The sequence below is a fragment of the Prionailurus viverrinus genome, chromosome C1, assembly GCF_022837055.1.
Source record: "Prionailurus viverrinus isolate Anna chromosome C1, UM_Priviv_1.0, whole genome shotgun sequence".
In the NCBI taxonomy this organism is placed as follows: Eukaryota; Metazoa; Chordata; class Mammalia; order Carnivora; family Felidae; genus Prionailurus; species Prionailurus viverrinus.
This window is the reverse complement of record NC_062568.1, coordinates 28,954,113-28,967,337: the sequence shown is the minus strand read 5'-3', so window position 1 is coordinate 28,967,337 and position 13,225 is coordinate 28,954,113. Positions and strand designations below refer to the sequence as shown.

The window sequence follows — 13,225 nt, the reverse complement described above, 5'->3', positions numbered from 1 at the left end:
CCACAAGAATGTAAACTGAGAGAACATTAATATGGGGCCTCAGTGAAGGAGGGAAACAGGATTTTCTGGAATATTTATTCCCTCCTTCCTAGTAACCAATGCAATGCACAGAAGCCCTGACCTTGTTTAGGAAAGCTGGGTTTCCCTGGAAAGAAGACTAAACAAGTAATGGTTTCCTATTTCTCTGGTCACATCCATACTCTGCTGCTCAGCTTACCACTTCTCTCGGCCAGCCCTCCGTGGATGACTCTGGCCACCAGGATATCCCCTGTCATCTCGTGGCGCTTGATGGTAGCTCCCTGGAGAAAGAATGCAGTGGAATCCCTCTTTTACCTAACATGACCATTTTTCTGGTGGCTTCCCTCAATATGCCTCTGGTCTGGTCAGAAGAGGATATTTATACCAACCAGGGCCATACCATGCCATCAAAAAGACAAGGCCATTCATTCAACCTTGGCCTATCAAGGTTTCTATCCAACCACATAGATACAAAAGAATATTTAGATCCTTACAAAGATAAAGAAAGCTCTCACCATTACAACCTAATCAAAGAGACTTCTTAGAAAATCAAATTAATGCCTCACTTAGCTTCCCATCAATAAAGAGAAAAAAACTTATATAAGTACATTGGAATTTAGTGAAATGTATGTACCTCAGAGAGCCAAACAATAAGTATAATAAAATAAAATAAGTCTTATTTCTCACAGATTTTTCAACAAAGAAAAACACTAAGCAAAAATCTTTCCTAGAGAAAACATGATAATGTATCATGTGTTTAAAGCCACAGGCAAAAGTTGCTAGGACATGCTTCAGCCATTATCTTGGATCCCCTCACATTTTCTGAATGCCTCAAACTATACTGTGACTAGAGACAAGAATATTTAACATTATATTAAATAACTACTAGAGATAATAGAGTTCACAATCAACCCTTAGTTCATAATTAACCCTTGGTTCACAATTAACCATGGTATAATTCTAACAAAAAGATAAAGTGATTTCCTTACCAGGGGCTGTTGGTTTTTCACCAAACAAACAATCCTCATTGCTTCCTCACTGTCAGGGATGTTGTCTGGCAATGGGGGGAGAAGGGGCTCAAAATCTTTCTGAGCCACGGTGTCATGGGCACTGAGCAAGGCCTAGGAACAGAGAAGACAAGGTGAGTAAACGTCACACGTAGGACATACGCATTTAGAAGACAGGGAGCCAATACTCTGTCCAAGACACCGCCACCATCACTACTACCACAACAACCAACACGTACACACTGGCCTTTTATGTGGATTAACTCAGTCTTCACCATAACTCTGTGAGGCAGCTATATTTATTGTCCCCGTTTTAAAAGAAGCAAGGCAGGGAGAGGTTAAGTGCTACATAATATATTCTTGCATTTCTGCTAAAATGTGTTTTGTCACTTCTCATTTCCTGCAAATCCATGTAATCCATGGTGTTCCTACAAGCTTGAACTACAGAATAACTTTTGTAATATTTTCTCTAATTAAAGCAGAATGGGGGATAGTAATCAAAACATCTTGCTGGTTTAGTTTGTCAGTGACTCCCAAGGGCCTATGAGGAACAGAATGAGAAAAAGTAGCTTCCTGATTTAGGGTATGAGCAAAGAGTTCCTTCTAATGGCCCATTTTGTTCAATTTTTATTTCATTGGGTGGGGAAGTAGTCACTTGATAGCCCAGCCTGAGATTGGAGGACAGAACTTCACTGGAACTCAGAGAAAATTCTCTAGGGTTATCTTGTAAACTAAAAATTTGACTCATAAGTTCCATTGCTCCAAATGCAGACCTTCTCTTAAAATTCTCATCTGTTGATAAAATGATCTCAAATTCTATAAGTGCTATGAGATAGATTTCCATTCTGCAATCAAATGTTTTTTAATCAAATGTTCTTCATATACCTCTCATTGAGTTTATCATCCTTATACTATATTTTCCAAACATCTTCATACACTTTATCCAAAACTTAAAATATTTACAAGGAAGTATACTACCCTGATTGTCCCCCAGAACTTTAGAGGGACAATGGCCTTGTAGGGGGGCAACAAGACACATGGAAAGTTCCGGATGTCTCCTCATAACTCTGGCAGGTTTAGCTCCATGGCTAACAACACAGAGCCAGTCACATCTGAGTCCCACATCTTTAAGAACAATCTGTTGGTCACCCGTGTGCAGTAATAGAATGTCTATTCAGAAAGTGCATTTTCTGTCACATTTATTTCTTCTTCCCAACTTTGCTTATGCACCAGATGGGCATATCTTATCTATTTTAGTAAGCACTTGCCTTAAAATGTGGAGCCTGGAGGATTTGTCTTAGTTCTTGGGTCTCAGGGGATTTAGGAGTTTCACGTAATATCCCCACTACCTGGTTGGTAAAAAAAGTGTACACTGTAAAATTTTTTAAAATCTTCATCACCTAGTTAACCTCACCCAGGCTGGATAACAGATATAGCACATTAACCTAAGACAAGCTGTTATTGAAATCTTCATTTTCATCTTTAAAGTCAGGGCCCAGAATCTTTCCTTCATCATTAAACTTTACTACAGCAAGTTGAATTCAAGATTTGGGGTAGATCTAAACTTCAGTGCCCCAGTCCTGGCATATTACAGGCTTGGAGTAAGAACTAACATGATTTTGTCATATCATATGTACCAAGGCAATTTCCCTCTAGTGGCGCTAAAACTGTTTGTTAACATGAATGCTTTATGGGCAGGTTAAGGAACCTGAATTCTCCAGGTATTTAAGCCCAATCCTGTGGATGTTCCATCAAATGGAAAATGGGAATAGTAGTTTGTATTTTAGGACTTATTATTTCATTACCAATTTTAGTGTTTACTGCAATAAAAAATGTTAAACAGAATAAATTCTGATCTCTTTTCCATGGTTTAGGTGTAGACCTGCTTTCTGATAGGACATGAGACCTTCAAAGACTTTACAGAGCTCTATAAATTCTCAGCAGTTGAGCCTCATTACATACAGTCAAATGAAAATAAATGGTTTACTAAGCTTTACCTCCGTTCACTACAATTACAACAATAAAATATCATATGTGTGTTTTCCTGGGAATAACTGAGAACAATGTGAATTATTGATTACTGGAGTGGAGGGTAAAGTCTTTCTTTTTTTTTAATATTTATTTTAATACAGTTTGGGCAATAAATAATAAAATAGATTACACTTTTTCATCCATTTGATAAATATCTATTGAACATCTACTATGTGCTAGGTACTGTTTTCAGTGATACAAATACAGTGCCAGACAAAAATCCCCATTCTCAAAAAAAAAAAAAATCCCCATATTTTTTTTTGATGGTGATGAGAGTTAAAAAGATAAATAAAACAGGAAGGTGGAGAGGGAGGGGTTGCAATTTTAGGTAGGTGACCAGAGAAAGCCTTAGTGCGAAGGTAATATTTCTATGGAGACCAGAAGGAGATGAGGAAGTAAATCATGTGAGTATATGGGCAAGAGCATTATTGACATATGGCATAGCAGTGCAAAAGGCCTGTGGCAGGTGCATGTTGGATAAAACCACCACAGGGGTTAATCTGGCAGGAGCATAGTGAGCAAGGGGGAGAGCAGTGAGTGTTAAGTCAAAGAGGGAATGGGAACTATATTATGTTTGACTATCTAAGAACTGTGATGTGTACACTGAGATAGGGAGTCATTGGAAGGTTTTAAGCAGAGAAGTGACATGATTTGACACCCCTTTCAAGAGGAATTCTTCAACTACTATGCTGGAATAGACTATGGGGATGGGGGGGGGGGAGGGCAAGAGCAGGAGACCAGGGAGGAGGCTATATTGCAGTTATCTGTATACGAGATGATGAAGGTTTCTATTATGTGGCATACTGGAGGTGATGAGATTCTGGATATATTTTGAAACTGGCCCTGAAGAATCTGTTGTCAGATTGGGTATGAGGTATGAAAGAAAGAGAAAGTCACAGATAACCCCAAGGAGTTTGGCCTGAGTACTACAAAAACAAAGGTGTCATTACTGAGATGGAAAAGGTTAGGAGAGAAGTAGCTTTGGGTGTGGGGACCATCAGGAGCTCATGGGCCATGTTAAGTTTGAAGGGTCCATTAAACATGCATTTAAGTACAATGGGGAGAAGGCAGTGGGTATAAGAGTTCAGGCAAAGAACCCCGCTAGAGATATAAATTTGGGAAACACTTCTATAACAACATTACCCAAAGATTACATGGGATAAACTGAGCCTAAGATTTAGGAGAAAAAGAGAGAAATGGACTTATGCTTAAAATGCCATTTGTTTGTTTGTTTAAATTTGAAGTGCTGGCTAATTTTCTCCCTTCTATTAAAGCTCAATTAGAAACACTTACGCAATACAAAATCATCAAACTCTCCCATTAGGTCCTTAATTCATTTAAATTAACAGTGCAAGTAAAATGGCTTCACGTTTAAAGCCCTATTCTTCTGTGGATTAAAAAACCACCTTACCTCATAGGATAACGTCTGTGCATGAGTTGTGGCGGGAACAAGTTTCTTTTCTTTAAATTCCTGGAGACAATCATAAACCTGCAGAAGGGCAACGGTGGGAGAATGACCTATTGATAACGTGACTATTAATGTTTCAGGCTGGAAGGTCTGCAAGGGGAGAGACAGGCCGGGCCACGGTGCAAGCAGTTGAGTGGCTTGTGTGACTGGCCTTTAATAAGGTGTCTCTCACTGTCTAACAGATATGGGCTCAAGTTTGGTGGTTTCAATGCTTCAAAGGCTTAATTACTGGCCGCCACTAGAAATTGGTCTTCCCCAGCCACCATCCCTGGTAAAAGGAAATTCAAACTTTTACTCTTGTTATATTGACAAGTGGGTTTTCCAGGGTTGGGACCAATAGGGATTTGAGGCCAGAGACCTGTAAGAACCTCTGTGCCAGGGCACCGGCCATGTGGCTTGGGGTTCAGCAGAGTGTGTGAACAAGAGGCCGGGCACACTATATGTGCTTATTGCTGTCTGTTCTCGTCTTCCATTTGTTTCCTCTTCCTCTCTTAATTCTCCAGTAAACGTTCATTTATAAAAATTTCAACTTCGCCTCTGCTGACCCCAGGAATTTTTTCCACAGCAGGATCTACAGTTGGCTGAGTATGCCCAGGCATGCTCAGCTCTGCAGTGAGGCCTTTCTTATTTTAGGAATCTGGTTTCTCTTACAGGTGGAGGGATGAGGCCCAAGAGGCCAGTTAGGCCCAGCCTTCTACCATCTAGATCAGGGATGACAGTGCTTCCTCATGCCGCCCCTGTGCCAAGTGCTCAGGTTTACCCAGAAGACACAAGGCTGATGAACTGAGGCAGGGCACATGGGGTACACACCATCTGCACAGGTGAGCAAGGGATTCCCTTTAGTGACAGGAAAACTCCTGCTTGAGCTTAATCCCAAGAGGAAAACATGCCTGATAGGAATTAGTTTAGGCTTTTCCTCCCAAGTTTTCATGAGAAAACTGACGGGTAACATGGTGTGAGTTTCAGGTGCACAGTATTTTGAGTTGATATATGTATGTGCTACAGAATGATTACCACGGTAAGGTTAGTCAACATCTGCTTTACCTCACATAATTATGATTGCGTGTGTGGGTGTGTGGGGGTGTGTTAAGAACATTTAAGATCCACTGTCTTAGCAACTTTCAAGTATATAATACAGTATTATGAACTATAATCATTATGCTGTACACTACACCCCTAGAAGTTACTCATCTCATAACCAAATCTGTACCCTTTGACCAACATCTCCCCATTTTCTGTAGCCCCTGCCCCTGGCAACCATCCATCTATGAGCTCTGCTTTTTTAGATTCACATAGAAGTGAAAACATATGATGTTTGTCTTTCTGTGTCTGACTTATTTCACTTAGCATAATGCCCTCCAGGTCCATCCATGTTGTCACGAAACGGAGGATTTCTTTCTTTTTTATGGCTGAATAATATCCCATTGTATGTTTCACTTCTGGGTATCTATTCAAAGGAAAAGAAATCACGATCTCAAAGAGGTCTCTGCACCCCTGAGCTCACTGAGGCACTAGTCACAATAGTCATGACATGGAAACAACCTGAGTGTCCAACAATAGATGAATAGATGACGAAATCAAGACTTTTAAAACAAGTTCTGTGAGTGTACCTCTTTGTTCATGCTAAAGATGTTGCCACTTTCTCTTATTTTATTGTATTCATTTTTAATTTATTTATTTTGAGAGAGCAAGAGCTGAGGAGAGGCAGTGAGAGAGGGAAAGAGAGAATCCCAACTATTATTGCAGAGCCCTACACTGGGCTCGATCTCACAGTTTGTGAGATCATGACCTGAGCCAAAATCAAGAGTGGGATGCTTAACTGACTGAGCCACCCAAGCACCCCACCATTTTCTCTTATTTTAAATAATATATTAACAAGCATCAGAAGATTGACCACATTTCACACTTAGCTGAAGGACACACCCACATCCAAAAATTAACTTTAAAAGAATCTTTCTTAAAAATAACATTTGAACAAAATTATAATTAGATAGTAGATGTTATTGTACAGTGCAAGAAATTATAGCCAAATTTAAAAGAAGAAGAAGAAATTTTCAAGGTAAGAAAAATTTAACATTGGGGTGCCTGAGTGGCTAAGTCAGTTGAGTGTCCAACTCTTGATTTCAGCTCAGGTCAGGATCTCACAGTTGTGAGATGGAGCCCTTAGGCTTAGCCCAAGGAAGCCTGCTTAAGATGCTCTCTCCCTCTCCCTCTGCCCCTCCCCCACTAGTGGCCGTGTACAAGCTCTTGCGCTCCAGCGCATGCACGCTCTCTCCCCCTCTCTCTCAAAGAAAGAAAGAAAGAAAGAAAGAAAGAAAGAAAGAAAAAATTTAAATGTCTAAACAGAACTGCATATATCTCATTTCCTGATTTTAAGAAACAGGAATAATTTTTTTAAAGCATTTTTATTTGTACTGAGTTTTAGCCTCAAGGACAAAGGGTTGTAGACAGATGCTAAAGGTGCTGATGGCCATTTGTGGTGGCTGCTTTGTGATCCCATGGTCCTCTGGACGAAAAGGAACTAGGAGAGAAAAGAGGAGCTGCTGTATACTTCCCCACCTAAATTAAATTCCTTCATAAGCTAATAGGTTTGTGTAGCTCTTCTCTGAGAATTGCTGTGATATTGTGATTTATAATAAGAATTACATTATTTAGTCTGGCCCTGATTCTGGCTCAGAGCTTCTAAAACCCTTGGAATTTCCTAAGCAAGGAAAGTGCTCTTTTTTTATGTTAATGAAGTGACTACTGGAATGCACCTAAGGTTAAGGGCAGGTTGCCAGGAGAACTAACCATGTAATTAGACTGTTGGAATTTTCAGTCCCACCTCACCCCCACCCCCTTCCTCCACCTCTAAATCTGGGGGAAGGGAGAGCGGCTGGAGGTTGAATCTACACCCACTGACTAATGATCTAATCAGTCATGGCTATGTAATGAAGCCTCCAGAAAAGCCCAAAAGGACTGGGTTTGGTAGAACTTTTGGTTTGTGAACATGTGGAAATCTAGGGAAGAGTGAAGAGGGCATGGAAGCTCTTCATCCCTTCCCACAAGTCTTGGTCTATTTATTTCTTCCATCTGGCTGTTTCTGAGTTATATCCTTTTATAATAAACTGGTAATCTAGCAAGGGAAACGTAGCAAATTAATGGAACCCAAGGAGGAGGTTATGAAACCTCTGATTTATAGACAGTTGGTCAGAAGTACAGGTACCCATCTTGGCTTGTGACTGATGTCTGAAATGGGGGGAGGGTACAGCAGTCTTGTGAGACTGAACCCTTCACCTATGCTATCTCCGATAGGATCCAATGCTATCCAATGCTATCTCCAGGTAGATAGTGTCAGAATTGAGATGAATAGTAGGACATCCAGTAGTATCCCGAGAATTGTTGTTGGTGTGGGGACGCCCACCCCCATGTTGGAAATTCTCAGAACACACATAAGAATTGGCCTTCTGGGGCGCCTGGGTGGCGCAGTCGGTTAAGCGTCCGACTTCAGCCAGGTCACGATCTCGCGGTCCGTGAGTTCGAGCCCCGCATCGGGCTCTGGGCTGATGGCTCAGAGCCTGGAGCCTGTTTCCGATTCTGTGTCTCCCTCTCTCTCTGCCCCTCCCCCGTTCATGCTCTGTCTCTCTCTGTCCCAAAAATAAAATAAAAATGTTAAAAAAAAAAAAAAAAAAGAATTGGCCTTCTAAGAACATTTACCAAGTTGGAATTTCCTGACAACTGACCAGTGGCACAGGTGGGTAAGCAGTTCCCAGCTCCCACAGTAAGCAAAGGCTTCCGGGTAATGAGGTGCTCACCTTCAGCAGAGCCTGCAGCCACGGCGAATGGAGAAGATCGTACAAGAGACACACTCCATTCACATCTCGGCTATAGAACAGATTCAGCTCTTGTAGCACAAGCCTCAGGATCTGGGAGAGACCTGGAAAAGGGCGAGGGCAGAGATGGGGTGGTCGGTGTGGGTGAAGAAAGGCAGGTGTAAGTATGAAAGACAACTCAGACAGCTGGGATGTCCTAGTGACTATGGAGGAAGGAGATGATGCTGGATTTAAGGCCAAAGACTCAGGTTTCAAGCCCTGTTCTATCACTGTGTGAGCTTCAGAAAGTCACACAACTATCTGAAAACCAGTCCTTGGGGCAAAATGAGAATATGCTAGCTTTCCCATTGGGTTGTTGGTAACATTAGATGAAATAATAGATCATAGTATATACAGATGTAGGATTTTATGAGAGCAAAATTGCTTTCCCTTCCCTACTTTTATCAGCCTTTGGTTTTTTTCCAAAATTATCTAGTTGTTCTCTGGATCTTCTTTCTCAAATTCATACATAGTCTTTGTCTTCACCCTTTTTGAGAGTTCTTATTGAAAATGTGATTGAAAAACTTGGTCCATAGGTTTTCAATACAAATCTCAGGATTCCACTGATTAAAGAAACTGAACAGATTTTAGTGAATGCTTGATTTTTTTACAAATAGAAACTATTTATTGTGATATCTTGAATGTGAACAAGTTGTGAAGTTCTAAGTTTAAATAAAACACTGGGAGATCAGAGAAAAAAAGAGGTTCTAAACTCACTATGCCAATTTCTTTCCATCCTGACTTGAAAATTGCTTACACTCATCACTAGTAGATGTAGTAGGACACTCTTAAGTGTACAACAATGTCCTTATAAGGATCACAATAAATCTGGGGCACCCAGGTAGCTCAGTCGGTTCAGCTTCCAACTCTTGATTTTAGCTCAGGTCATGATCTCACAGTTCATGAGATGGAGCCTCAAGTTGGGCTCCATGCTGACAACAAGGAGTCTGCTTGGGATTCTCTCTCCTTCTCCTCTGCCCCTCCCCTGCTCGCACTCTCCCTCTCTCAAAAATAAATAAACATTAAAAAATAAAATAAAAATAAAAAAGAATCACACAAAATCTATCAGAATCCCTTCCCCTAATTTTGATCTCATATTTAGAATGATATTATAAGGGTTTTCCAATCTAGAAAGGAGTCCTGATACCACATACCATTCTCTGGATTGGTGGCCGTAGAGGGCTTCATGTCCTTCTTGTCTGGTGGATCTGTGCCTTTGTCTGTCTGTATCCCTCCTCCCTGCACAAGCTTTCAGAAGGAATTTGGAACTGGGAGCAGACCAATAGCTCACAGCACACAGCTCACTCAGTCATGCTGGCCATGCAGCTCTCATGCACTGGAATATATTTTCAATAGCATTTATATTGAGCAAGTCAAGCACTGTGCTATACTCTGGGATCCATATCAAAAAAAAAAACACTTGCCCTGTGGAGCTTACTCCCTAAATTAACCCCTATGAGAGAACACTACAATTTCATAAAACAGTCTTCCCACTCTTCTCTTTTTTTAGCAAGTGACAAACAAATCTTTGTTTCTTTCCCTTCTCTTTGCCAAGTTAATTTTACCATCCTTCAGAGCCAGAAGAGGCTTCCCTGGCTTGACTCCACTCAGGTGCCCTGTTCTCTCTCACTGCACCTATAGTTCTTCATGGTACTGATCATAATGGCAAGAGTCATGGCTACTCCTGAGGCATACTCTTAAAGGTTGTTTTCTACGTTGCTTTCAGAAGGTTTATTTTCAAGAAACAGAAACACAATAGTGGCGAAACATCTTGCTTATGTAAAAATGTAGAGGCAGAGAAAATTCAGGACTGGTAGGGCAGCCTTGCTCCATGAAGTGCTCAGAGAATGGTCTCCTTCTAGCTCACTGCTCTGCCACCCTGGGGTGTGGTATGGTTCTCATTTTCCTGTTCCAAAATGGTAGCTGGAGCTCCAAACATCACTTCTACATTTCAGCCAGCAAAATGGGGATTAAGAAAATAAGGGCAAAGGGGTCATGCTCACAACTTCAGAGAAGTTGCCTTATATGATGAAAAATCACCTGGTATAATTTTCAAACACCTCACTGGACTTTGATGTTGCTCAAAACAACAACGACAACAACAAAAAAAACTGTATAATTATCAGAGCCTGGAACCCAACTTTTCTTTACCTATAAACACAAAGTATTTTTGTATAATATACATTGAATTTTCTGAAATGGTATTACTGTAATTGAGAAATGAATTTACTTTGCTTTGCTTGGACTTTATCAAGTTGCTCACTATTTCAGAAAATCATGTCAATAGTGCTAAGGCTGCTCATACCATTTCGGGTATCACAGTGTCACACCACACTATCTGCCTTTATCTGTGTCTGCATTCAAAGCTGCTGCATCCTGGTGGATTTTTTTTATAGGTGCAAACATGTTATTTCATTATATATAGTGATATATATGATGTAGTGATATTCCAGATTTGTATATTGAAATATACAATGTCTTATTGACTACATTTATTTAACGTCTCCTTTTTATTATTCTTAGGACATGATATAGATGGATTTTCTTTTTTTGAGGTTGTGTGTAAGTGTCTTATTTTGGGTTTCCCCAGAATCAGACACAGACAAAGATTCTAGTGGGATGATTTGTTTGGAAAGTGATCCCAGGAAACACCAGTAGTAGAGTGGGATATTAAGATAAGGCAAGGGGAGCGCTGTCGACAATAGCCAAAGTATGGAAAGAGCCCAAATGTCCATTGACGGATGAATGGATAAATAAGATGTGGCATATACAGACGTGGCATTGTGGTACAATGGAGTACTACTCAGCAATCAGAAAGAATGAAACTTTGCAATTTGCTAACTATGTGGATGGAACTAGAGGGTATTATGCTAAGGGAGATTAGAGAAAGACAAATATATGACTTCACTCACATGAGGAATTTAAGATACAAAACAGATGAACATAAGGGAAGGGAAGCAAAAACAACATAAAAACAAGGGATACAAAACATAAGAGACTCTTAAATACAAAGAACAAACTGGGGGTTGCTGGAGGGGTTGTGGGTGGGGGAATGGGCTAAATGGGTACGGGGCATAAAGGAAGACACTTGTTGGGATGAGCACTGGGTGTTATACATAGGGGGATGAATCACTAGAATCTAGTCCTGAAATCATTATTGCACTATATGCTAACTCGGATGTAAATTTAAAAAATTAATTAAAAAAAATAAAATGTGAACGATGACATTAAAAAAAAAAAGGCAAAGCAAAGGGAAAAAGTCAGTGAAAGGTGTACCAAGCAAGTAAATCCTTGGGAAAATATGGGACAAGACAGTGGGGATACTTATACACCAACGCTGCCAGTGATTGGTTGGGAGCTTTTCCTAGAGAACATTACTTCTAGTTCTTCCAGCCTGCTACATGCATACTTTCAGATAGTGGGTACAGGTGCTGGCAGTTTGAAGTTGGCCTGGAGCAGGGGGTTGGGGAGGGCACCTGGGTGGCTCAGTCCATTAAGCAGTTAAGCGTCAGACTCTTGATTTTGGCTCAGGTTGTGATCCCATGGCTGGTGAGTAGGAGTCCCGTGTTGGGCTCTGCACTGACAGTGCATAGCCTCCTGGGAATTCTCTCTCCCTCTGCCCCGCCTCCACTCATGCATGTGCTCTCACTCTCTCAAAATAAATAAATTAAACAAAAACAAAAACAAAAACAAAACTCTGTCTCTCCCTCTGCTCCTCTCCCCAGCTGGCGCTTACTAAAAAAAATAAATTAAAAAATTAAAATGATGTTGGCGTGGAGTGCACCAAAATTGTAAGGACCAAGGGCATGTGGGTAGGGCACCAACAGTATTTACTAAAGTAGGAGAATAAAGGGTAAATCAGGATTCTTTTAAAGGAGGATTTCAAATTAGTTGTTAGAGACTGGGATATTGCATCTGATGTGGTTGAGAACTTCTGTCCAGAGTTTAGACATTGTGGGGTTGAACCAGGGAGGCCATCTAGAAAAAGATCATTATTAGGTTGTCTCTAAATTCCAAGAGAGTGAGAACAGCAACACGGAAAGCTGTTATGAGATTTTAGACAACTTTCCCATGCACATTCTTTCCCAGTCACACTAAAGTATTCTAGTTTGCTAGATTCTAAGAAAACCTGAGATCAACATGTTTCGCCACGCCAACCACCACCCACCCTGCCCAGCCTCAAATGAGTTAGGTTAAACCCTGTCCTTTCCCTGTATTCTAGTTTTTGAGCCTCTATTGAATCACTTAATTCAACATGTGCATGTATGACTCACCTTCCTCCCAAGATGGGAGCACGTTTAGGGTAGGGAACTGAAAAGAAAGATGGAGCATCTTCCAGAGAAAAATCAGAGCAAACAGATGGGTCTGGCACCAAGCCATCATATTCAGGCAACTGCTGAAAACGCTACCCGAAGGGTGCCTCACAAATTACATATCCTTAGAGAGGCAGCGCAGATTAACAATCCAACTGCTATTCATGTAGGGTGGACCACATTTCTTCCATATTTGATGCCCAAAAGACGGTGTGCCAAACTAGACCTATCTATGCAGCAGCTGGGGGCACTAGACAGTGCAGTCCTGAGATGAACTTACTGTTTAGGAGATTTACAAATAAACTGTGGTTTCTGTAGTCGTTTGATTAAGAAAGCTTCCAATAAATCTAACTCCAGTGTTGCACAGATAACTAATTGATATATTCTAAAAAGCTCATGTTGACTAAAATCTCCTCACTCATGGAGGTATAAACAGTAATTTTCATCTCCACAGCTTGGGTGAATTCTAAAAACGTTGCTTGCCTGGTCGTTGTTAGGGTCCCAAGACAAATTTGCTATGGACGAATTGTGTTCCCC

General features: G+C 40.8%; 1 protein-coding gene across 1 annotated transcript in view; it reads right to left on the bottom strand.

The window, feature by feature from the left end:
* Window positions 1-10,314, bottom strand: part of MPP4 (MAGUK p55 scaffold protein 4) — a 39,007-nt gene extending 28,693 nt beyond the window's left edge. Inside the window, exons 1-7 of the mRNA XM_047868785.1 lie at window positions 10,243-10,314; window positions 9,530-9,623; window positions 8,319-8,440; window positions 4,468-4,545; window positions 2,294-2,374; window positions 1,008-1,139; window positions 218-299 (exon numbers count right to left, since the gene is read on the bottom strand). Of these exons, the coding sequence (XP_047724741.1) occupies window positions 218-299; window positions 1,008-1,139; window positions 2,294-2,374; window positions 4,468-4,545; window positions 8,319-8,440; window positions 9,530-9,623; window positions 10,243-10,314 (661 nt within the window). The remainder of the gene's footprint in view (window positions 1-217; window positions 300-1,007; window positions 1,140-2,293; window positions 2,375-4,467; window positions 4,546-8,318; window positions 8,441-9,529; window positions 9,624-10,242) is intronic.
* Window positions 10,315-13,225: the final 2,911 nt, after the last annotated feature.